Source organism: Dendrobates tinctorius, unplaced genomic scaffold, assembly GCF_039654945.1.
Source record: "Dendrobates tinctorius isolate UK_male_01 unplaced genomic scaffold, ASM3965494v1 ptg000093l, whole genome shotgun sequence".
In the NCBI taxonomy this organism is placed as follows: Eukaryota; Metazoa; Chordata; class Amphibia; order Anura; family Dendrobatidae; genus Dendrobates; species Dendrobates tinctorius.
This window is the reverse complement of record NW_027361761.1, coordinates 22,687,468-22,712,956: the sequence shown is the minus strand read 5'-3', so window position 1 is coordinate 22,712,956 and position 25,489 is coordinate 22,687,468. Positions and strand designations below refer to the sequence as shown.

General features: G+C 47.0%; 1 protein-coding gene across 3 annotated transcripts in view; it reads right to left on the bottom strand.

The window, feature by feature from the left end:
* Positions 1–5,413: 5,413 nt before the first annotated feature.
* The window catches only part of TDRD6 (tudor domain containing 6), a 133,673-nt gene continuing 113,597 nt past the window's right edge, over positions 5,414–25,489 (bottom strand). For 2 of the 3 annotated variants that reach the window (XM_073586559.1, XM_073586560.1), the window contains 3 exons: positions 23,305–23,397; positions 15,991–16,086; positions 5,414–5,832 (listed from right to left, as the gene is read on the bottom strand). In XM_073586559.1, coding sequence (XP_073442660.1) covers positions 5,744–5,832; positions 15,991–16,086; positions 23,305–23,397 — 278 coding nt within the window. In that variant the 3' untranslated portion in view covers positions 5,414–5,743. The remainder of the gene's footprint in view (positions 5,833–15,990; positions 16,087–23,304; positions 23,398–25,489) is intronic. The other variant, XM_073586561.1, reaches the window with a different exon arrangement.

The window sequence follows — 25,489 nt, the reverse complement described above, 5'->3', positions numbered from 1 at the left end:
CCAGGAGGAGTATCTATGGTGCCGTGGTCGGTGGTCCACTCTGGTTGGGATGGTGGTAGCTCTTTCTCAGGCGGGATGGAGTGTACCAGATGCACTGGACGAGGTGGGGCTGCACGGGGCTCCCTCCGAATCCTTGAGGGACATCCAAACTGCAAATGTCCAGGTTGCCCACACACATAACATCTCCTCTCTGTGATGGTCGGAACTGTTGGGGCCCAGGATTGGGAGGCGTGATAGTCAGCGGCTTGCGACTAGGCGGAAGGGCAGATATAATCTGAGGGGGACGGGGCGCAGGAGCAGGCCGTGGTTCATTGTCCAGAAGCCTCCTCCATTGCGGTCGGATAGTAAGGGCTTCATCGGCCAGGGCTGCAGCTCTATCCACGGTACACGGCGTGCGCTCTCGGACCCATTCCCGTACCTCTGCAAGGCACTTGGCAAGAAATTGTTCTATAAGGAACGCCTGTATAACATCTTCCACAGTAAAGGCGTTTTCTGCTTCCAGCCATCTCCGACATGCCTCGGACATCTTATGTGCATACATCCTAAACGATCCCCCCGTGGTGCATGGGAGGTCTCGGAACTTGGCCCTATATGAGTCTGGGGTGATAGCATGGTAATCCAGGATAATCCGCTTTACAATGTTATAATCCCGATTCCACAGTGCATCAATGGTTCGGTAAGCCTCCGCCAAGCTTCCGTTCAGGAGCCCCACTAACAAACGCATCCAGCTAGAGTGGGGCACCTCCATCACAGCACACTGCTGCTCAAAGTCTTTGAAGAACCCCTCCACATCTCCAGAAGCCTCATCAAATGGCTTAAGCTCTGTCCGGGTGATCCGTACAGGCTCCCGGATTGTTGGGGTTACACTCCACATTGCGTTACTCCCTTTTTCAAGCTCCATTGCTTCCTGTCTCCGCTGTGCCCGGCGGGCAGCCTCCTCCTTGTACTCCTGAGAGACGCCGGGGCCCAGAACCGCCATCTCTTCATACCACACCAACCACTGGCTTTTCTGGATGGGGATCCCTGTCTCCAGTGCTCGTCCTTCAGACATCTGGGAGGAGGTGGCCGGGCTAGCGCCCACCAGTAGATCGATTAAGGCCTCTTTAGTCAGTCCCTGGTAGTTCAGGCCCAGGTCTCTGGCTCTCTCCTGTAAACTGCATACAGTCCAATTTCTGTACTCACTCTGTGGGTGGTTCTCCATTGGGTGACGCTCTGTTGATCCCACCGCTGCCACCAGTTGTCACGGGGTCCTTCTCTGGTATCACACAATCAACAGAGCAAGAGGAGAGTGAACAATTCCAAGACATTTATTTAGGCAAAAATATGAAAGGTCCATATTCAGTCCACCCCACAAAGGATAGATAGTCCAGAATCTGAATGCAGTTCAGTAACAGTATAACATGTCCATGGAGATGAGAGTCCAAAATCCAGCTGACAGTGATAACATGTTCCATATATTCTTCTTTCTCTCAGAAGTCCCGTCTTCACACCATGCTCTGCACACAGCAACTGACTTGCCCAGCCCCTATCCTCCCCAGCCCCCCTCATTATGTCCAGGGAGTCAAAACAGGTTGGGGGCAGGTTTTCAGGCCTCCCAGACTTGACAAAAGGTGCTTGGGGGATTATGACACTACAGGGGGTCATCAAGAGTCATAGATAAAAGTCAGGCTGCAGACATACAAGGCATCAAGTTAACACTATACAAATCAGTGAAATAGCAATATACACAAAATGATATCCATATAGCATATCACACCATCACAGTGGCCATTTTGAAGTTGGCCATTTTGGATCCAACTTTGTAAATGGCCCACCCAGGTGTATCCATATAAATGGCCCACCCTGTACACAAAACACTCACCAAAGGTAGAGAGGAATATAGGGATGGATAGGAATGTACTAAGCAAAAGGGAATAGGCATACAACAATCTCCAGCCGCAACAACGAACTGCAACAGCAGCACAACTCCAGCAAACCAGGAAGTAAATTTTTACTGGCGAGGCAGAGAAGGTCTGGCCATATTTTTTTAGAGAGGAAATGAGCAGGTCAGGAGGCGCTCTGAAAATCAGCAGCATGTCTCTAAACAGCATAGAAATGGTCGTTAACCTGTTCAGCACCAAAGGAAACAAAATCCATTGAATATGGTGAGCAAAATACACAGCCTAAATGGAAGATCTGCAAGTCACAATACGTAATGATCTCCTATTTAGTGCTGAAGCATCACAGAAATTGGATAACAAAAATATTTAAATACAAGTTGTAATGTAACGAAATAGGTAAAAAGCCAAGTGGGCTGAAGACTTTCGAAAGCCACTGTAAGCTGTCAACCTGCATGGGTTCAGATTCGGTTATGTGATGACTCTCTATCTCAAAGTCTCTGAGACTGGTGGTAGAAGCAAGCAAAGGTTACTGTTACAGGACCAGTTTGAATTTCACTTTTCCAGTCTTCTGATAATTCAATTTTGTATCCAAATACAAGCCCAATTAAGTCATCAAATTTTGTGGAAGCGTCAGCCGGGGCTGATTCATCTTTGAGTGCACTGGAGAGTCAGTTCTCAAAAAAAAAGAATTTTGCAGCATTATTCAGAATCAATCACCCACCATCTGAATTCTGAGGCGCACGCATATTGATACACAACGCTTTTGATCTGTCAGTAGAGAAGTGAGCACCAAAGTACGATCTGCACTGGATGATGAATCTAAGAGATTTGTTACGGTGTCCACCAAGCCTGAAAGATGGGTGTGGAAGGGTGGGTGGAGGGACCGGAGCCGTATGATGGGTTATAATTGAAGGATCTGCTGTGCAATCGTTTGCTTACATCTGTATTCTGTAGATCCTATGTAGCTTGTCCAAAAAAAATGATGTCTTGAGTTTCAAATTCCATGTACTGTACATATTTTAGTGCTTATATGTCTGCATAGATATTGGTAAGAAAAGAGTTCATCTTGGTTACATGAACCTCCAGTTTTCCTCTCTCCATCATGAAGGCTTGAGATCCTTTTACGATATTGGTGTAGCATTGCCAGAATCCAGTGGTTGGAAGAGCACGAGGAAGAAACAGCAAGCAGTAGGAGAAGAAGTCCTTAAACAATCCGGAGAGAAGCGAGAACAGTCTGAGTAAGAAAGTCTAGTTCCAGTCTCCAGCTCTTGCACTAACAGAAAGACACAATATTCCAGCAATAAGTGAGAGATCCATGTGGCTTTAAGTAGGCCCAAACAGGAAACAAGGTGGATTCCACAGCTTCAAAATCTGCAATTTTAGTAAAAGGCAATTGTAGAGCACAACAGCAGCCTCCAGTGGTAAGGAGTGGAAATGCAGCACAGTTCTCAAGGTGAACAATAGCGGTCACTAGTGGTTAAACTGCAGAAGGACAACAGGAATCCTATGCATTGTAAAGAACATGCTTCTGTCAATATGTTGTGCGGGAACAGAACAGCTCATTCTCTTCATCATCCTGTGTAACAGTATTAGAATATAAGCTAAAATCAGCTCATCTAAATGGAACTTTAGTAAAGTCAATATTAGATCAGACAGCATTTTAAGATCAGACCATTTTCTGAGCAGATGCTCGGACTGGTTGCATTAGCTTGAGATTTTGGCTTTTATCCTAAGTCATGTGACAAGGCTCGTTAGAGGGTCGATATTAACTTTTAGGATTGCTCCTTTCAATAGGTGGAACTGCAGTTCTAGTCCTCTTCCCCTCAGAAGAGACTATTTGCGTATTTCTCAGGGGAGCATTGCGGCTTAAAAGTCTCCTAACCTTGGCAAGTCACTCTCCACAAGGAGAAACGTTACCCCTTGAATCCTAGTCAAACCAGATCTCACACTTTGCATTGACAAAGGGCAGTACCCCAAAACACAGTGTCCGAAAACTGAAATTTTGGTTTTTATCCTAAATCATGTGACAATTCTCGTTAGAGGATTGATATTGACTTTAAGGCTGGAGTCACACACAAAGTATAAAAATACGGTCCGTTTTATACAGCCAAGAATCGCAGAAATGTTCCCTGAACAGTGATCCGTAAGTCATCCGTGTGCAAAGCGAGGATGCGAGTTTCTCGCATGTAAGCATCCGTGTGACATAAGTATGGCGAGATTCTCTCGCTGGCTTGCAAAATGGACATATAATGGATCCATGGGCGCAAATATTCATGAAGACATATATATATATCAGTGAGACACACATATATATATATATATATATATATATATATATCAGTGAGACACACATATATATATATATATATATATATATATATAAATTTCATACAGAGCTAGATAGCAGAATAGCTGATAATTCATTTCTTTGCTTTAGTTAAATCATTACAGAACCCGACAGGATATGAGACATGGTTTACATACAGTAAACCATTACATAAGTTAGATTTATATATGTCCCTCATTAATAATGTTAGTAGTGTGTGTGTGTCAAATTTTGGAGCTGTAGGTGTTAAATTAAAGAAGTAAATCACGGAAAAAAACTGGTGTGGGCTCCCGCACAATTTTCTCCGCCAGAGAGGGAAAGCCAGTGGCAGATATTAATAGCCTAGAGAGGGACCATGGTTATTGCACACACTCCCCGGGTAAAAAAAAAAAATCTGCCCCCAGCCATCCCAGATGCCCCCATCCGGCACTTGGCCTCTTCCCATTGCCGTGTAGTGATGGCATATGGAATAATAAGGGGTTAGCTTCACAGACCAGAGAGGGTACAATGTGGATCAGACCACACTGTTCTCTCAGTCTATTAGGTGGGGAGACAAGGTGAGTAAGTGGTTACACCCTATTGCCAGAGTAGAAGAATGTGTAAAACAAAAAGAAAAAGATGAATAAAACACAAGGGAAACTAAGGTAAAAACGGGTCTTCCTCCTACACTAAGCTAAAACTGATTAGCTTTGTGCCAGTTTTTTTTTTCTAATGTCAGGCTACTAGCAGCATACACCCATGGTTATTGAAGCAATAGAGAAACACACTGTGTCTAAAGTAGCAAGCCAAAATATTAAGACATTCTCTTCCTACCTGTATGAACGAGCTGTAAGCTCTGACTTCCTCTCTCTCTACTGAATCATCCGAACAAGGCTGCTGCATTCCTTGCCTCAACTTTTATACAGGCTTAGATAGTCCCTTCTGATTAGCTACACTATACACCATGTGATGTCAGCAAAGTATTATGGGAAAATGGTCATGTGAGACTTCCTTGGTGATGCAATCTTGTGCTTTCACTAGGACCTGCACATTCCATAAAATTCAACAAATTTGATTTGCATGGAATCGATTTGCTCATCTGCAATCCAATGTCAGAATAGGTTAATGCCTATGATTCAGGTATGCAATGTTGGGGGAGAAGGCTGGACATGCATCTGGCTGCAGTACTTGTTCTTCAAAGATCCAATGATTAAATCTAAAACACAGCTTTACTGAAACAACATTTTTTTAATTCAATACAACACAAAATATACAGAGCCTCAAATTTCCATTTTCTTTAAGGCATTTTACTAGCAAAAGTCAGGCGTTCTTATCAAGAAGATCACAGGATCTTCTCTGATCCAAGTAAGTGCTAATTACAGGGAAGACTAAATGTTAAAGAAAAATAAACACAAACTATAAGAAAAGTACAAGGTGCTAGAAAATGGCAGTAAGAAATGTGGCATCTGACCAAGGGCTTATATCGAAACTAAAACTATATCACAGGAAGGAATCTGGGAACACATTTTCTGTAGCGTGGGATAGTGGTCTTTAAGGCTCATTTCTTTCCTTCTTCTGCAGCCTCTGCTGTTACAGGGGACGGTTCTGCTTTGACAGACTTTGTGACATCTTTCTGGGATTCAGTAGCTGCAACACAACCAGTCCAAAGAAATAAACATACATGAAATTATACTAAGGTCCGTTTTACACATGTATAATAAAGGTAAAGTGTAAACTAAAGCTTCTGAGCACGTAAGGCCTCTTTCACACATCAGTTTTTTGCCGTCAGGCGCGATCCGGCTTTTTTTTGTAAAACCGGATCCGGCAAAATGCAATGCCGGATCCAGTTTTTCCCCATTGACTTGCATTAGCGCCGGATGGCATTGCGTTTCATCCGTTTTTTGCCGGCTCCGGCTACTTGTCTCATTCCGGCGTCTGGAAAAAACGGCTACTGTAACGTTTTTTGTCTCCGGCGAAAAAGCCGGATCCGGCGCTTCCAGCTTTTTGCTACAATGAAAGTCTATGGGCGCCGGATCCAGAAAAAGACGGATCCAGCCACCGGATCCGTTTTTTTAAGTCTGCGCATGCTCAGATCCAATTGGCCAGCCCCCAGGAAACAGATATAACCTGCTAGACGGATCCAGCAAAAAAACGGATCCGTTTCTACAGTTCTCCAAAATTTATGCCGGATCCGTTTTTTCTAAAAATAGCCGGATCCTGCCTGACGGCAAAAAACTGATGTGTGAAAGTAGCCTTACACATCCCTGGAATCAGGCTCTTTGCCCGTACATCATGTTGTTCTCAGATTAGATAGCAAAAGCTGCTGACAGATTCCCTTTAAACCATTAAATCACCAAACAGAGCAGGGAAAAAAAGTGTCATCATTAAGAACCAAAATATTTTACTAACATTAGCAGTCAGTGTGTACAGGTACCAAGTAACCTGCACAGGTCCTAAATATAGAAAGCGATGGTATACACTATATTCATCAACCCATTATAGTACATAAATGGAGATATGGATCTTCACTGCGCTGCCGGAGGCACCAATGGACTCCTCAGTGCATATGATGAAAGTTTCCAGGAAGCAAAATTATTGACCAAGGTTTTTATTGGTCAACGCGTTTGGAAGTACACAGACTTCTTCATCAGGACAAACCACATCCAGAAAGTGATTTAACCTCATGAAGGTCTGTGTACTTTGAAACGCATTGACCAATTTTGCCTCCTGGATACTTTAATCATATGCACTGAGGAATCCATTGGTGTCTCCGGCATTGCAGTGCAGATCCATGTCTCCAATTACAGTGACGAGCAAAAGGGTAACAAATGTTGTGAACTTTTGACTTCCAGGCTCCATATCTCACCATCCACTATGGCTTTGAATGAGAGACTACCATCATTTTATAGACAATCATCTTGGATATCTCATACATAAATCTGACTTCCAACTATTTAGCATGTGATTAGTTCTGCAGATTCTTGTCAGGTCACTGCATTGTTACTGTTTAGCTTCTAAAAATCCAAAGTTTTATTATTTTGCTAGAATTTGTAATCCTTCTGGGCATCCTCTCGATCTGATTCAAGCATGTCTTGACCAAAATCTGATCCCAGGTCTCTTCTACACACTCACAAAGTTGGTGCACACTGGTTGCCTCACTTGGGTATGTATAAAGGTTTTTCTTCAACTCTACCCACAAGTGTTGGATTGAGTTGAGGTCTGTAGACTGTGGGGGCCAATCCCGCACCTCTACTTCATGGTCACTGAACCACTTCTACTCCAATCTTGCCTTATCCTTTGGATTGATTTCCTGTTGGAACACTAGGTGTCATCCTTTTCATACCCATAGTACTCGAGTACATGAGGTAACTCATCTTGTAGGATACTCACATATAGCTCAGCATTGAGACCACCATCGATCCTGGTCAAGTATCCAGCACCTTAGGCTGTGAAACAACCCCATACCATCAGGCTTCCTTCACTGAACTTGACAGTTCCTTCAATTTCTCGATCCGTTAGCCCCTTTTATGTTTTTTCCAGACCCATTCGCATGTATCAGAGCCTAGTCTAATGACTTTTGTCTCATGGCTCCAAATCATCCGCTTCTAATATTTTACTGTCCATTTTTCATACTTTTTAGCTAACTCAAGCCAACACTTCTTATGACAAGTGGAGGCATCTTCACCTTTTTTTTGAGCCACCACTCCAGACTTGTTTAACGTGTGTTGCTCGGTGCTTGCATTGACGTCTGTGACCTCACTATTACGAGACATGAAGCATATAAGCCACCTCCACTGATAGACCTTGTGACGAGCCAACTTGTTGACTCAGATATTTGCCTGGACGTCCACCTCTTAGCTTTTGAATGGACAGACTTAATTTCGTATTCTTCCAACTGTCATGGCGCTCACATGAAGCAGTTTGGCGTATTTCTTGGCCGACAGACCACCATTGATGAGCTATATGATGCGGTTTCTCTTTTCCTGGGAAATCTTCATCGCTGCTCCTTTAACCCCTTCCTGCCATCCGACGTACTATCCCGTCCACGGTACCCGGGCCCGTATGACCGGGGACGGGATAGTACGTCGGCGCGATCAGCGGCGCCCACGTGGTGAGCGCCGCTGATCGCGGCCGGGTGTCAGCTGATTATCACAGATGACACCCGGCACTATGTGTCAGGGGCGGTCACGGACCGCCCCCGACACGTTAACCCCTTGCACACCGCGATCAAACATGATCGCGGTGTACCGGGAGTTAAAGGGAAGCATCGGCAGGGAGGGGGCTCCCTCCGTGCTTCCCTGAGCCCCCCACGGCAGCGCAATGTGCAGCGCTGCTGCGGGGGGCTTCTATCCTCCAGGCCCCCGAATCCAAGATGGCGACGGGGGCCTTCGGGGACCTGAGGAAGCTGGCTTCCTCAGTGCCTGCAAAGCGCAGGCAAGAGGAAGTCTGCTTCAATGCCTGTGACAGATTGCTGATCTGTCACAGTGATCTGTGATGTGACAGATCAGCGATCTGTCACAGGACAGTGATGTCCCACCTGGGACTATGTAATAAAGTAAAAAAAAAAAGTTAAAAAAAAATGTAAAAAAAAAAAAAAAAAAAAAAAAAAAATCGCCAAATAAATTAGTAAAAAAAAAAAAAAATATTCCCCAATAAATTCATTTTTTGAAAATTAAAAAAAAACAAAACAATAAAAGTACACATATTAGGTATCGCCGCGTCCGTAATGACCCGCCCTATAAAACTGTCCCATTAGTTAACCCTTTTAGCGAACCCCTTAAAAAATAAAAATAAAAAACGAAGCAAAAAATAATGATTTATTATCATACCACCAAACAAAAAGTGTAATAACGCGCAATCAAAAAGACGCATATAAATATCCATGGTACCGCTGAAAACGTCATCTTGTCCCGCAAAAAACAAGCCGCCACACAGCATCATCAGCGAAAAAATAAAAAAGTTATAGCTCACAGAATAAAGCGATGCAAAAATAATTATTTTTTATATAAAATAGTTTTCATTGCATAAAACCGACAAAAACATAAAAAAACGACCTAAATGAGGTATCGCTGTAACCGTACTGACCCGAAGAATAAAACCGCTTTATCAATTTTACCGCACGCGGAACGGTGTAAACGCACCCCCCCAAAAGAATGCTGTGGCATTGTCCGTCTGAAACCTGACTGGTAGACCCCTGAGAAGCCTCTCTCGGTGATGGAGGGAAAGAAGGATGGCACTTATATCGAGGATGTTGATTGGTAGAGAGGACTCCTGCGCCGACCAACGCCCTTGAATCGTTAGATGGCGGAAAACCGTCCTCCGGCCTAAAAGGCTGGCGCCCGTCATTACCACCTGCCAATGGATGGGAAGGAAGGACCGGCCCTGGAGGATGAGAGGGGATGACAACCACCAGTCGAGAGACCGCTTGACTCGGGAAGAGAGATGAAGCGGACGATCCAGCGACAGGACAGACCTGTCCCACTGCGAAAGGATGGCATGCTAAAGTGGTCTTGAGTGGAATTGCGCAAAGGGGATTGCTTCCGACGCTGCTACCATTCTGCCCAGGACCTTCATTGCTGATCGGAAGGAAGGAAGCTGAAGGCCTTGCAGAGAGCGAACTCCCTGCTCTCTTCTCTTCGGGGAGAAAAACCGTTGCCTGTCTGGTGTCGAACAGCATGCCTAGGAAGACAAGGCGGTGAGTCGGGACAAGACAGGACTTTTTCCTGTTGACTAGGCACCCGAACCAGGCCAGGGAGTCAAGGTCGATGGACATACTTTCCTGGACCTGAGAGAGAGACGGCGCCTTAATGAGGATGTTGTCGAGGTACGGGATAAGTACTAGGCCCTTGATCCTCAAAATGGCCATGAAAGCCGCCATGATCTTTGTGAAGACCCTGGGAGCGGTCGCAAGTCCGAACAGCTGGGTGACAAACTGGAAATGGTTCTGATGTACTGCGAAACACAGGAACCTCTGATGAGCTGGAAAATCGGAACGTGGAGGTAGGCGTCTTGAATGTCTATGGAGCACAGGAATTCCTGCTCCTCCATGGAAGCAATTACTGAGCGGAGGGACTCCATCCTGAAATGGCACAGGCGGACTCTTCTGTTCAGTAACTTCAGATCCAGAATGGCCTAAACCGCACCGCTCTTCTTTGGTACTACAAACAGGTTTGAATAGAAACCTGTGAAGCGGTTTTTCTCTGGGCTGATAACCCCCGAACTGAGAAGGGAGGCGATGGAAGCAAAGAAACCCGGATCCATAGCAGGATCTTTCAGAGGACAAGATTCGAAGAATCGATCTCAGGGGACGTGAAGCGATCTCTATCTTGTATCCTGAGGATACTACCTCCCTGACCCATGTGTCCTCCACCGAGGCGAGCCAAAAGTCCCTGAAAAACAGAAGATGACCGCCTAGCCTATGAGATACGCTGGGATCTGGACACGAGTCATGCCGAGGAAGATCTGCCAGGTCTGGGCCTAGCGGATCTACCATGGAAGCTTTGAGGACGCCATGAAGGAGTGGACTTGAAGGAGGCCTTTTACCTGACCTGGCGGGTCTGTGGCCTGCGCTGACTGGAAGAATCCTCTGTCGGCGCAAAACGGTGAAAGGACCGAAAGGGGGGGCGCGGGGGATTGTCAGAAGACCGGCGAGGTCTGGACTGGGGGAAAAGAGCTCGTGCCTCCGGTGGCCTCTTTAATAATCTGGTCCAACATGGGGCCAAACAGGCGGTCCCCCTGGAAGGGGAGGCTGTTGAACGACTTCTTTGACGATCAGTCCGCCTACCATGCTTTGAGCCAAATATTCCTCCGGATGGCCACCATATTGCTGGACGCCTGAGCAGCGCAGGACGTGGCATGCAGGGAGGCAGATACCAAATATTTCCCTGCATAGGAAATCTGGTCTGCAAGGTCGGCTAGCTCCCTTGGAGGAACTCCCCCAAAGATGCCTTTACAAAGGTGTTTTTGGCCCATCTGGCTATGGCCTTTGAGACTCAGGTTGAGGCAAAGGCCGGGCACAATGCCAAAGCAGCTGCTTCAAAGCCTGACTGTCAGAGATTCTGTAATCCTATCATTGGGAGTCCTTGAGGGATGCTGCATTAGAAAGCAGGAGGACCGTGCTGGTTGACGACAGCCTGGAAACTGGCAGGTCCACAGCCAGGTGAGTCGTCCAGTTAGCAGTGAGCTTAGACAAGGGATATAGGATGCTGAGGCGCTTCCCTCTTTGAAAGCATCTGGTAGGTAGGGTTCTCCCGTTCCCTCTTGAGTACCTCCACAAATTCACTGTGTGGGGCAAAGACCTTGGAAGGTGGTTTTGACCATCTAAACGACACTGCCTCATCTGCGGGTTCCGTAGAGGTATCCTTGATGCCTAATGTCTGGTTGACCGTGAGAATCAGGCTCTGGACCAGATCTCTCATGTTAGAGGCCTGTTCTGAATCTACGTTCGACTGATCTTCTGAAAGCACCTGACTCGGGAGAGGAGAATCTGGAGGGATCTCGCCGTGAAATACCAGATGGTGAGATGGAGCAGGAAGAGGACCTAGAACGGTGCTCCTGTCTGGGTCTTTTGCGGCCTGTGTTTGAAGGGCCAGACGGAGAATCCTGCGACCCACTGGCGACTGCGGGAGCCGGAAGGGGCAAATTGTCGAGCACGGACACAAGGGTCTGCGACACCCTGGTGAGGTCCGCCACAGACTGCGACAGAGAGGAAGCCCACCCTGGGATAGGGGTCTCGGGTCTTGCCTGGGGTGGGAAGGGACTCCTGGGCAGCGGACACTGTGGGGTTGCTGCAGACCTGACAGGGGAGAGGACTGATCTGAGGGAAGTTTGGTTTTGCACAAAGAGCACGCAAAGTGTCTGACCAGAGTAGAGGAAGAGGAAGCAGAGGTACGAGCAGGCTCTCCTTTATGCTTAGGCACGATGAACAGACCCACTAACTAATGACAGAAGGTTAGGGGACAGAAAAGATGCAGAGGAGAGCGTCAGGCTGCAGAGCAGCTACTCACAGTACGTGCAGAACGTCAGAACTCGTGTCCCCCGTGAGGTATTCGGTTCAGGCTGTAGCAAAAGGCACCAACGGGATCCAGCCATGAGAAAAGTTGCGACCGCAGGAGGATGGCCAGGTCCACGGAGAAAAAATGCACGCTGCAGGAGAACCCCTTATGTGCTGCTAAGCCCACGCTAAAACCGGAAGGGAAGGGGGCGGGGCTAAGCGCTGGGTCTTGGAGCAGCAAGATGGTGCTGGCTCCGGAAGGAGATGAGGCCGAGCGGCCCAGAAACAGCCCAGGAGACTGCCATGAAAACAAACTCCCGAAAGGCAGGGAGGAGGGGGGGCAGTAAGGTCCTGGAGAAGTAAGATGGTGCTGGCTCCGGCGCGCAGGCCGGAAGACAACAGCTGAAGCGACGGGCGGGAGAAAAGCCCGCCCGAAAGAACAATGAAAAGGGGGTGGAGCCAACACCGCAGCTGGGCCCGGCCGAAGCCGGGACCTAGGTTAGCGCTGGCGAACACCGGACCATGGGGGATCAGAGCGGAGGCCAGAAAGACACCGCCAAGATGCACAGCTGCGGGCAGAACCCTGAGCCAGGTGTGGAACCGTTGCCTCTGTGCAATCCAATAGCTTCTGCTCCACCTGCTGGATCTCGTTCAGAGATCCAGAATTGTGACAGGAAAAGGGGGATTAAAGGGAAAATACCCCTATTAAAATAAAGGCAAGGGTGTTATGAATGGGTCACCGAGGATGAGAGCGCAATAGGTTATGCCACCAGAACACCAGAGAGGTTGGTCGCTCAGCGGATGGCAGACCCCTGATCTTAACAACACAACTAGCAGTAGCCGTGGAGCATTCCTACGTTGCCCTAGATGCCTCGTCACAGCCGGAGGACAGAAAGGTGAAATCTAAACGGCCCCGGAGCAGATCCCCCAAAGGAATAGACAGCCCCCAAACATATATTGTCAGTGAGACAAGATGAAGCACAGACAGAAAACAGACTGAACAAATGATGGGGCCCACACTGACTAGATAGGACAGAAAAGGCACTGTCTGCAATCACACAAAAACCCTAATAATTCCAACACGACTGAAGTACAAAAATACTGAGGTTTGAACAACCTCACCCCCACTATATCAGCACTCAGGTGTGAACTGGCGGCTAGCAACAGGCTAATACAGCAGGGGACTGAGCAAACACAAGATACAAAAATACAGGGCAGGAGCCAGCAGCCCCGGGGGGGCAAGCTGACCCCTGACAGCAAGGCAAAAACAGATGCAAAGGGTTGAGCAAATGACACTTAGCTGAAAAAATGCAGGATCAGGCAGCAGACAGAAATCCTCAGTAAGCAAAGAAAGGAGTATCAACGACAGTCACAGAGAAGTCTGCTCGCTTATGTAGTCCCAGTCACTACCACCACTCCTCCAATTATCTTCTGCAGATGTTGGGTTAACATCATGTTGACCAACACCACTACCAGCAGTATCCACCAGAGGGAGCCTTGCCTCAAAAGTCGGATCAAGAGCTCACAACACAAGGGCTTCTTCCTTTTCATTTTTTTTTTTTTTTTTTAATACTCGTCCTGATCTTCTACTACTTCTTTACTCATCCTGGAGGGGAGGGTGGAAAGAGAGAAAATATCTCCACTCCAAGAAGATCAGACGTCCGAATATCCGGCGGTGCGGGACGTCCGCGTCTCCTCAAACCGACAGGCTCTGGTAGGCGAATGGAAAGGGGAGATGGAGGCAGGACCGGGTCTGGATCACCTGAACACGCTTCTGTGTTAGGGGCTGTGGTCCTGACGGCCAGTCATATGAAGATACAGGGTGGCAGTACACGCTGTACTCAGTCTCTTCAATGGGAGTATAGTAGTGACTGTTCACACTGTATCTCTCCAGGTACATGAAAAGGAACGACGCACACTGAGGTAGATATAGGTGACACTAAGCTAAAACTGATTAACTTAATGCCAGTTGGTGGGGTGAATACTGCAGAGGAGGAGCTAACTTTTCTTATGTGCATAGTGTCAGCCTATAGTGGCAGCAGCATACACCCATGGTTCCTGTGTTCCCCAATGAAATGATAGAGAAATATAAATACATACAACAGTTTTTGCCCAACTCACTTCCCTGAAAAAAAAAAAAAAAGCTGGATTTTCTCCTGTTTATGTGATCGCACTACGCCCTGATGCAGCGTTTCCTGTGCTCCGAACACCTAAGGCTGGTTTCACACTTGCGTTGAGTAGCGCTACGGAAGGCAGCCTACTTCCTCCTTACTTCCTCCTTTCTTCCTGTTAAGCCCAGCCCACTGCCACACCTCTTTCAGCTCCGCCTACGTCTGCATGCGTCCTGCGTACCTATTTTTAACATTGGGTACGCAGGCCATGCGGATGTATGCTGCGCCGAACGCAACATGTTGCATTTTGTTGCAGTCGGCGGGCACGTCAAAACGACGCATACGGGTGCGTCAGCATATATCCACACGTCCCTGCGCACCCAATGTTAAAAATAGGTAGTGTCCCTGCATGGAGGGGGAAGGGGAACCATGCAGGGTGGCTAGCAATAGTGTTACTTTGCTGTTCACGTTTTGACATCATGAGACCAAGACAACACCTAACAATTGATCACCAGGACCTCACCATTGTGAAATTTCAAGAAGGATGTTCCCAGATGGAAGTGACCACTAAGCTTTGTTACAACCTGCTGACGACTGTGACACTGAGATACAGAGAGTCTGGAAGAGTCACAGAACGACAGAGAAATGGACGTCCTTAGCCACATCCCACACTGATGACTGCTTCATTGTGAACCATGGCTTTTGGAACCAGATGGTGAATGCAACACACAACTCCAGAGACATTTAAGGAAAGTGAGACCATTCAAAACCGTTCACATCAGCGTGGTCTGAAAGTTAGATGAGCTCCAAGGGTATCTGACCACACCACCAGGCACAGGCATCTTTGTCTTGCATGGACCAGGGAGCATCTACGCTGGACGAGGGACCAGTAAGCTTCAGTGCTGTTCACTGATGAAAGTTCACTCATGCTGAACAGAATTAATAGCCGCCAACAATGTTGGAGACATCAAAGAGAGCGCTACGCATCAGCCACTGTTGTCCCCAGACAAGTCTTTCGTAGTGGTGGTGTTACAGTGTGGGAAGGTGTACAGTAAATAAAGAACTTCCCTATACTTTGAATATGGTACAGGGGACAAGCCCGTACTACTTGAATAACATCATTAATCCAGTCATTGAGCCTCTGCATGAAAAACACAGCACTAATTTAATCTTCATGGACGATAATGCTCCAGCTCCTCGAGGTTGAATCATTAGAGAATGGCTGCGGGAGACTGGGGTACCTCAAATGGAGTGGCTGCACTTTCTCAAGACAAGAATCTCACAGAAAACCTATGGGATCAGCTGAGCCAGTGTAGAGGCTCATAACTCTGTACCGCAGAACATCAATCATCTGAGGGCCGCCCTTCGGAAGAGTGAGATGCCATACCTCAGCAGACAACAATTCAACTTGTGAACAGCTTAAGATGCAGTTGTCAAGCTGTAATTGTAATTGTCACTAGAGATGGGCGAACCCAAACAGTAACGTTCAGCATCCGTACCGAACATCTACTGTTCGGGGACGGCCACCGAACACGAACTTCACCATTATGACATTATATATTAATGAGACTGTTTTAAAGAGGCACATATGAAAAACTAAGTGGCAATCAATATGGCCTCTATTACTGCAACTACAGAAGCCGTCACTAAACTTTATTAGGCTCCCGAGTGACGGTTCTGCACAGCATTGTTCACACTTACCTTGACCTTGGTCACCTAAATCTTTTTCTTCTGTATCACAATCATCAGTTTGGGATACGCTCTCAATTAAAGTGTTTTCCCCACACTCCTCAATATCTGCAGAGAAGATATGTTACACTATAGGGTGCACTGTTCTGTAGCAGTATTAATAACACAGGGCAATAATGAGTAGAACAAATCTGAAATTAACACCTAAGGTCGGTTTCATGCATGCTCCACGCTGAGAGTAACCACCGTGATGTAAGGACGGTCCATGGGTCTACCGGCCTGAGCTCAAAACATTTATACACGCCTACGAGGCTGCAAAGTAAGGGTCAGGAGATCTGCAGACAGCCCATACACAGATGTGTATGGCTTAATTCTCATAGAAAAGTAATCCTGGCATAGTATCCAACAAATTGATAATACTTTATTCATAGCAGAATTAAAGGTCCATTTAGGCAGGCCATCAATTGAGAACGAGCTGGCAAAAAACTTGCTCTCTGAGAAGCACATTGACCAGCATTGGGCACGTGCTACCGATAACATGATTATCTACACAAACACAAGATCATATTAACAATAATTCTTTGTGCAAAGAACATTTGTTTGGAGGTCTAAATAAGCCAATAAAGGAGCGCCGATCAGCTTGCATGTAGCTCATCGCAGGTCGTTTATTGACTGCATTCAGCGCATGTAAATGAGCCCATACAGGTGAAATTTTCCTGCAAACCGTGACTGGGACCTAGGAAGAGTCGATATTATATCTGCATGGTCAGTAATTTGTTAGGACTCCCCAATGAACCAGTGCTGTAGTGCAAGGAACCTACAAACATCAGCACAGATTTTAGCTTCAAGCGGACCCTTATTAGTTTAATCTGCAATCCAAAAATAAATTTACCAATGCCACCCTCCCCTCCCCAAGTTTTATTTACAAAACTTGCAAACTTATTACTATTTGCAATAAACCAATCAATGTAAATAACGCAACACAACTAACATAACAAGTGGTTTCTCGAAATTCAACACAAAATGCCACTTTTATGGACTACTGCAGTCGCAAGAGTTATTCACTCAATTATCAAGAGTCTTTAATACTTAGTACCCTCCAGCTGTTATGACCTGCTGCACACGTGATACATAGCCAGACACCAACTTCTGGCAGCGTTCCCTAGTAAGGTGCATTCTAAATGCTGAAGGTCTATCCGTGTTATGTCTAGTGGAGGAAGAGTGAAGCATACACTAAAAAGAACAACTGAAGCATGGCGGTGGCTCATTAACACCTGCAGTGAAGCAGAAGCATGGTGGTGGCTTGGAAACACCTGAGGTGAAGCATGATGGTGGCTTGGAAACACCTGAGGTGAAGCATGGCGGTGGTTCCGTCATGCCTGCTTTGAACCATGGTGGCGGCTCAGTGACGACAGCCGTGAAGCACGGCGGTGGCTTGGTAATGTCTAGGATGAAGCAGGACGATGGCTTGAAGATGACTCCAGTGAAGCATAGCTTCCAGAAGCTGGCGTATGGCTGTGTGTCACATTTGCAGCAAGTCATAAGCCAGAGAGGCTCTACTAAGTACTCAAGATGGTTAACATGGGGGGGGTGAATAATTCTGAGCCTGCAGAAAAAGTGAGCCAGTCAGTAAAAGTGGCATTTTGTGATTAATGTCCAGAAACTACTTGTTATATTAGTTGTGTTGAGCTATTTACGTTGTTTTATTGGATTGGTTATTGCAAAGATCAGAAAGTTTGGAAAGTATTACGTTATGTACCGGTAACAGTATTTTTCAGAAGCCCATTACAGCACCACGATAGAGGGGATCCGCCCTTCAGGAACAGGAAACCTACAGACAAAAAGGGCGGTACTCTCCCACGCATCAGTTGGATTACAGAGCTTGAGAGGCTCCCATGGTTAGTGAAACAGCATATATACAATCTATACATCCTATTTACAGTTTATATATAATCTTTACTCCAAATTAAGGCAAATCAGTGAAACAACCGTCTAAGAGGAAGGAGTGCACCCCTATAAGTGAACAAGGGAGGGAACTAAGGGTGCTGTCATGGGCTTCCGAAAAATACCGTTACCGGTACGTAACTTAATACTTTATTCGGACTCCCATGACAGCACCACGAGAGAATTACAGAGATGTAAAGTAACTTAGGGAGGGACTACAGCCTGCAGCACCCTTAGCCCAAAAGTGAGATCCGAGAAGGCACTCATATCTAACCGATAGTGGTTAAAAAAAGGTGGAAGGAGATGACCAGGTGGCCGCCTTACAAATCTGGTCAATTGACACTCCAGATCTCTCTCCGCCCAAGATGACGCCATGGCACGAGTGGAATGCGCCCTCAGGTTCTGTGGAGTCGGACCGCCACCTGTTGTGTAAGCCAGAGAGATAGCCTCCCTAATCCACTTTGCTCACTTGCGTTTTGATACCCTAAACCCCTTCTTAGGACCCTGGAAGGATAAAAATAATGCGTTCTTTTTCCTCCAAGGATCAGTAGCCGATATATTTTCTAGTAGGCATCTTTTAACATCTAACGCATGAAGCTTCTGCTCTTTAGGGTTGGTAGGATTAGGGAGGAAAGAAGGGAGAACCATCTTGTGTCCTGTGAAAGTGTTATGCTACCTTGGGCAAGTATGCTGGGTCCGGTTTTAGGATAACTATCATGCAAAAAACTCTGTATAAGGGGGCAACCTGGAAAGTGCCTGTATATCACTTATCCTTTAATGAGGCCGAATCCAGAGGTTCGAATGGCTTCTCTGTCATAGCTGTAAGGACTAAATTTAAGTCCCATGGTATACATCTATCCCTGTGTATGAGTCTGGATCTACTAGCAGCTTTGATGAATCGAGTCACCCAGTAGTTGCTGGCAATATCACAGGTAAATAGGGCCCCCAGGGCTGAAACCTGCACTTTTAAAGTACTCGTTGAAAGACCCAACTCGATACCCCTCTGAAGGAATTCTAGAATCTGTTTCGTGGGTATTCCATCCCTGAGATTAAACTCAGAGGTGGACAGGAAACGCCTCCAGGTTCTAGCATAGATCTTTGTAGTAATCTGCTTCCTGCTCTTCAGAAGGGTATTAATTAAATTTTGGGAGAAACCTCTATCCCTCAACAGTGCCCTCTCAAACTCCACGCCGTCAATTTGAGTCCCGTTACTTGCGGATGGTTGACTGGTCCCTGGTACAGAAGATTCGGAAGGTTTGGCAGTACCCAGGGATCGCATACTGACATGGTGCTCAACCATGCGAACCAGGTCCTCCTGGGCCAGAATGGGGCAATTAATATGACTCTTGCTTGATCTTCCTCACTACCAGAGGTAAGAGGGCTAATGGTGGAAAGGCATATGCCAGGGCAAAATCCCATTTTATTAGGAAAGCCTCCACTGCCAGTTGAATTTCCTTGGGGTTTAGAGAGCAGAAGTTTTTTACTTTCCTGTTTTCCTTGCTGGCAAAGAGGTCTACCTCCGGCTGACCCCATCTGCGGACATTCTGGTTGTAAACATCCGTGTTTAAAGCCCATTCTCCTTGCCTTAGCGCCCTGCGGCTTAGTAAGTCTGCCTTTGTGTTGTCTTTCCCTCTGATATGGAGCGCAGTTAAAGATTGAAAATTTCTCTCGGCTATTTGAAATAGACGTTCTGTTATCCGCATCAGGGCGTCGGAGCGTGTTCCACCTTGGTGGTTGATATAGGCTACTGCTACCTGGTTGTCCGAGAGGATCCTCACATGATGACCCTGTAGGTACATAATGAGTTTTTTAACTGCCAACTCAAACACCAACAGCTCCCTATGGTTAGACGAGGTCTCCGTTTTAGGGTCCCATTGTCCCTGGACCACTATGTCCTCCATATGGGCCCCCCAACCTGAGGGGCTAGCATCCGTGGTTATTATACGGGTTATCTGCGTCACCCAGGGCACCCCTGAGGACAAGTTGTTCTTGTCAAGTCACCATCTAAGAGATGTAAGGGACAAAGGGCTCAATGATATCTGACCTTGTAAAGACCCCTCTAAGGTCCTGTCGCTAACTAGGACGTCCTTCTGAAGGGATCTAGAGTGAAACTGCGCCCACCTGACTGCTGGCATACATGAGGTCAGAGAACCTAACAGTGACATGTCTTGCCTGAGGGTCATGGAGGGTCTATCAATAGCCTGAAGTATCTGCTGTTGTATGCATTCTAACTTATCTGATGGCAGAAGACACTGCTGGGTTTCTGAATTTAACAGTAGGCCTAGGAATTTTTGGACTCTTAGGGGCTGAAATCGGGATTTCTCGTAATTTATTATCCACCCGAGGTGCTCTAGTCTGGACCTAGTCCTTTCTATCTGAGAAACAATGGTCCACCGAATTTCCCATAATCAAAAAATCGTCTAAATACAGGAAAATCAGGATATTTGCCTCTTGTAGATGAGCCATGACTTCGGCCACAATCTTCGTAAATATCCGGGGGGCTGCTGAGAGACCAAAAGGGATAGCCCTAAACTGAAAATGACGGCTTAAACCGTCCACTGAAACTGCCACTCTCAGGAACTGCTGGAAGTCTGCGTGGATAGGCACATGACAGTACGCGTCTTTCAAATCCACGACTGCCATGAAACACCCTTTAAACAACATCTTTATTGCTGAACTGATACACTCCATCGTAAAAGGTTCAGTTAACCAAGAATTCATTAAGGAAACGCAATGGTTCTAAATGATTTATCTGGCTTTTGGATCAGGAATAGGGGAGAGTAGAAGCCTCTACATCTCTCAGATTCCAGGAACCTCCACCAGGACCTTTTTTTAGACAGTCAAGACTCCTGCTTCTAAAGCCGCTTGTTCAAGTGGCGAAGATCGTAAGGGAGTTAGTTTAAAGGTATCCCGGGGAACATAACTAAACTCCAGCTTGAGTCCGGTGGATATTACGTTCCGCACCCATTCACTATTGGTGATCTGTACCCATGCTGGGATGAAGGCTGACAGTCTACCCCCCACGGGAATCGCTAGTCATTGGCCAAGTTTCTTTCGCTCTCTTGAAGAACGCCTGAGAATAAAGCCTGTACCTCTCCTATCTTCCCATCTGGGACGGTCTCTATTAGGCGATGGGTTGCGCCTTCTTCCCTGACCGAATTTCCTTCTTTTGAACGAACGTCGGTAGGATGCGGACCACAGATTAGGGAACTTCTTGTCGTCCCCTGCTTTATCAAGCAACTCATCCAGGACTGTTCCAAACAAATATTCTCCTTCGCAAGGGATAGTGCAGAGTTTTGACCTGGATTGGATGTCTCCCGGCCAGCACTTTAGCCACAGGGCTCTACGCATTAGAAAGTCCTGCTGCCCTAGCTGCCATTCTAACTGCATCAGCTAAGGCATCCGCTAGGAAGGCTGCGGCCTCCTGGATTACTGGTAGGGCACCCAAAATTGTCTGTCTAGGCGTCCCCTGTTTTAATTGAGACTCCAGTTGGTCTAACCAGACCATCAAGAACCTGGCCGTACATGTTGAGGCTACTGCTTTTCTTAGGGATCCGGCTGCCATCTCCCAGGTTAATTTAAGGAAGGTGTCTGCCTTCCTGTCTAGGGGGTCTTTAAGGGTCCCCATGTCCTCGAAGGGTAGCGAGGCTCTTTTTGATGCCTTGGTGATTGCTGCATCTTATTTAGGGGCTTTGTCCCAAGTGCTAGCTGCCGGATCATCAAAGGGGTATCTACGTTAGAGGGCTGGTGGTAGTGAACCTCTCTTATCTGGTTTCTTCCATTCCCTACTAATTAGTTCCTGAATCTTTTCATTCAAAGGGAAGACCCTCCGCCTTTTCTGATCCAGCCCCCTGAACATGACATCCTGCATGGATAACTGTGGCTTGGGCTCCTCCACCTCCATTGTTCCTCTCACCGCTTTTACCAGCTTGTCTACCCGGTCTAACAGTAGACAGAACCGACCGGAATCCTCTTCCTCTGAGGACGAGGGGGATAAGCCAGAGGAGTCCTTATTTCTCCTCCATTCCACGGAGGAATCTGACTCAAAAGGGTCCACAACCCCTGAGCTTCCTGGCTGGGACTGGGATTTTAGTGTTTCTCTCATTTCTGCCCTGACTGTTTTTTAGGCTTGCAGCGATTTTAGGCGATTCCTCCGCCACCGTCTGCTGGATACAGGGGAGACAACTTTTTTGGGCATGAGTCCGGTAGTGGGCATGCACAGAGAGCGCATTCCCTGTGTTTTGCTTTACTCGTGGCCTTCTTCCCCTGATAAATAAAAACAGAGGGAGGCTCCGTCACTGAGTGAACATTCACGTAGATCACTTACCAGTGCAGCAATTAAGTACCGGAGAATGAGGGGGATCTTTCTCAGTTGATGCTCCCGTCTGTCTGGAGGAGCTTTTATGACTGGATTGGTCACTCCGTTTGGCACGCTCCTTACTGTTTCGCGATTCTTTTTTCCTTTGCTTGACCTGCCGAAGGTCCTCTAGGGGCGGCAGTGATGATTGTCGCTGCTGCTGCTCTAGTTTGCTCTCCATCTTTGCGTGCAATAATGTGGCCAGAAGCAAGGAACCCCCCTTGGACCCTGCTTAAATACCCCTTCCCCAGTCAGCAGACATGCCGCGCCCCCTCCCCCCGATTGGTCTCCTCCCCCAGCTGGCGCAGCTATCGGCTCCTGAGCCAGCGCTTACCGGCCGCTTGTTCCGATGGGCACCACCATCTTGGATTTTCCGCGCCTGCGCAGTGGCGCCGCTGACCCGGAAGCATCCCCCAGGCTCCGCCCCCGACGTCACCGCAGCCCCGCACACACTTCCTGTGTAACCGGAAGTCGCTCAGGACGCCCGGCCATTCTACTGCAGTGGTCCCGGACACCACCGAGTTGCGCCGGCACACCGACCCCAGCCACCGCGCCGCTGGAGCAGGGAGACCCCGGGGGCATACTTACCGGCGGTGGCTTCTTCCTAATGGAGGCGGATATCCTCTGGACTCCGCTCCCTGCTGCGATCGCCACTGCCATGCAGCCCAGCAAGGACCACAGTGACGTCTCCAGGAGCTCCGCACCTGGCCGAGGTAGGAGACCCCCCCGCTACCTGTGTCGGCTCTTCGGCCTGAGACCCATTCGGATTCCATCTGTAGGATCCCGTCCCCTCAGGAACAGGAAACCAACTGATGCGTTGGAGAGGTGTCGCCCTTTTTGTCTGTAGGTTTCTTTTTCCTGAAGGGCGGATCCCCTCTCTCGTGGTGCTGTCATGGGAGTCCGAATAAATTTAGGTAATAATCCGAATTTACCATGGTATGGTGGAGTTGAACAATTCTGATTGCAACTGTACGTTTCCAACTTTCCCCATCATGTTTCCTTAATTATGGGAGGAGAGTTCTCACCTTCAGGGTCTTCATTTTCTCTGACCGAAAACCTTGGCTCGCTGAAGTAGCTCCAGAGCTGAACTTTAGTGCTGCCTCCTGGGCGGTGACACTCTGAGAAAAGACAACATCATGCTATAATTCTGCATGCAACCAGAGGGAAGGAGGGCATCTTAAATTGAGATATGGCACTCCCCAGCTAGGTTTCCCCTAGTATTGCTCTGACTGAACCATTTCTACAGTAGTGAGTGTATGATAAGGTGATTTACAAAAATGTGTGTGGACTAGAGGCAATATAGGCGCAAAATAATATCAGCATCACTGGTAGAAAGCAAGTACCTGTAAGCATTACTAAATATAAAGGATGAATGTAAGATCCTCAATATGTATTTTCAACTGCATCTTGTCCCTTTAAAAAAAAAACAAAAAAACAACAACAAAAAAAAAAAAAACACGTTCCCACGCATTTCACCTCACAGTCTAGAGGTTCATCAGGGGGCATTAGGCAGTAAAAGTGTCACAGGATAGCACTAGTGATGAATGATATCTTCATGTTCCCCCATACAATGGCATATGGATATCTGCCAAATAACCTGAGCCATTTAAATCCCGCTTTCAGCGGCATCTAAAAGGTTGAAGGGACTATCCGGGACTTTGTTATTTTGTCCTATAGGGCCAAGAACTTAAAGGCAGGTATAGTCATGGATAGCTCCTGCTGGCAAATCTGCTTCATTTGACATGATGTCAACATAGCAGCTCTTCCTCTTCCGCTCTGCTGATGGGGGCATCACTGCTGACATCATGCTGATTGACAGTCAGATCCCTGCAGTCGCGGCTGTCAATCAGCGTGACACCCCATTGACATAGCAAACCCGAAGAGAAGCTGCTGTTAACATAACGTCAGCGTAAGCTGCAAAATCACTGGCGGAAGGAGTCTGAGACCAATCTGAGCTGGTAGAGATGGGTGCCGGGCAGACCAGGTACGCTGCTTGACAGAAGTTATGTCGCTTATCCATGTTATGTAAATAAATAAAAGCTAATAACCTGATGTTAAATTCATCCATTGGTTGTATAAATTATTCTTTTGAAAGCTGAAACCCTCCGAAATGTGGTTTTGGTTAAGAAAATAAATTGGCATCAATGCAGAAACATTGATCATTTAATGGACACAGAATGGTCAGATTTTGGCAAGATAAAAGTTGTCGCCTGATCATATAATGCACCCAATCCTAGTTTACATCCTCACCTGTGCTCAGTAAATGATCGGTTAATTAGTGTGTGTGTATAAAAAGAAACCCAGCACCCCAGACCTTCACTTGAGCTACAACTTGAGCTCTGACAACATGCCAAAAATCCACCCTGCGACCAAAGCCTGGATTATCAAGAAGCTGAAGACCAGATCCACTGCAGAGGTGGCTGGCACCTTTAATGTGTCTCAGCGTCAACAACAAAGAATTAAAAAAAGATTCGAAGAGACTGGAGATGTGTTTGACAAGCCCAGGTCCGGCAGATCCCGCAAGACAACTGCTCAGGAGGAATGTTTGTTGGTTAGAAACTCCAAAGCAAGCCCCTCTTCCACTGCAGCAGAGCTACAACAGGCCTGGACATCTCAAGTCCCTGTGTCAACTAGAACAGTTTGTAGGATTCTGTCTCGAAATGGCCTCAATGGTCGAATCAGTGCCCAGAAGCCAGCACTTAACAAAAGGCAAATAAAAAACCATGTGGCATTTGCAAAGTCCCACAGCCTGCTAAACAGATGGACGCTGGAAAAGTGGCAGAAGGTGGATTTCTCTGATGAATCTTCAGTAGCCGCCGCAAATACTGCAGAAGACCTACTGGACCCCGTATGGATCCAAAATACACCCAGAAAACAGATAAATCTGGTGGTGGAAAGATCATGGTCTGGGGTTACATTCAGTATGGGTGTGTGCGAAACATTTGCAAGGTGGAAGGCAATATCAATAGCCTAAAATATCAAGAAGTATTAGCTACCTCTTATATTCCAAATCATAAAAGGGGTCAAATTCTGCAGCAGGATGGTGCTCCATCTCATACATCCAGCTCTACAGCAAAGTTCCTCCAGTCAAAAAAGATCAAGGTGCTCAAGGACTGGCCAGCCCAGTCACCAGACATGAACATTATTGAGCATGTTTGGGGTAGGATGAAAGAGGAAGCTTGGAAGACAAAACCAAAGAATTTAGATGAA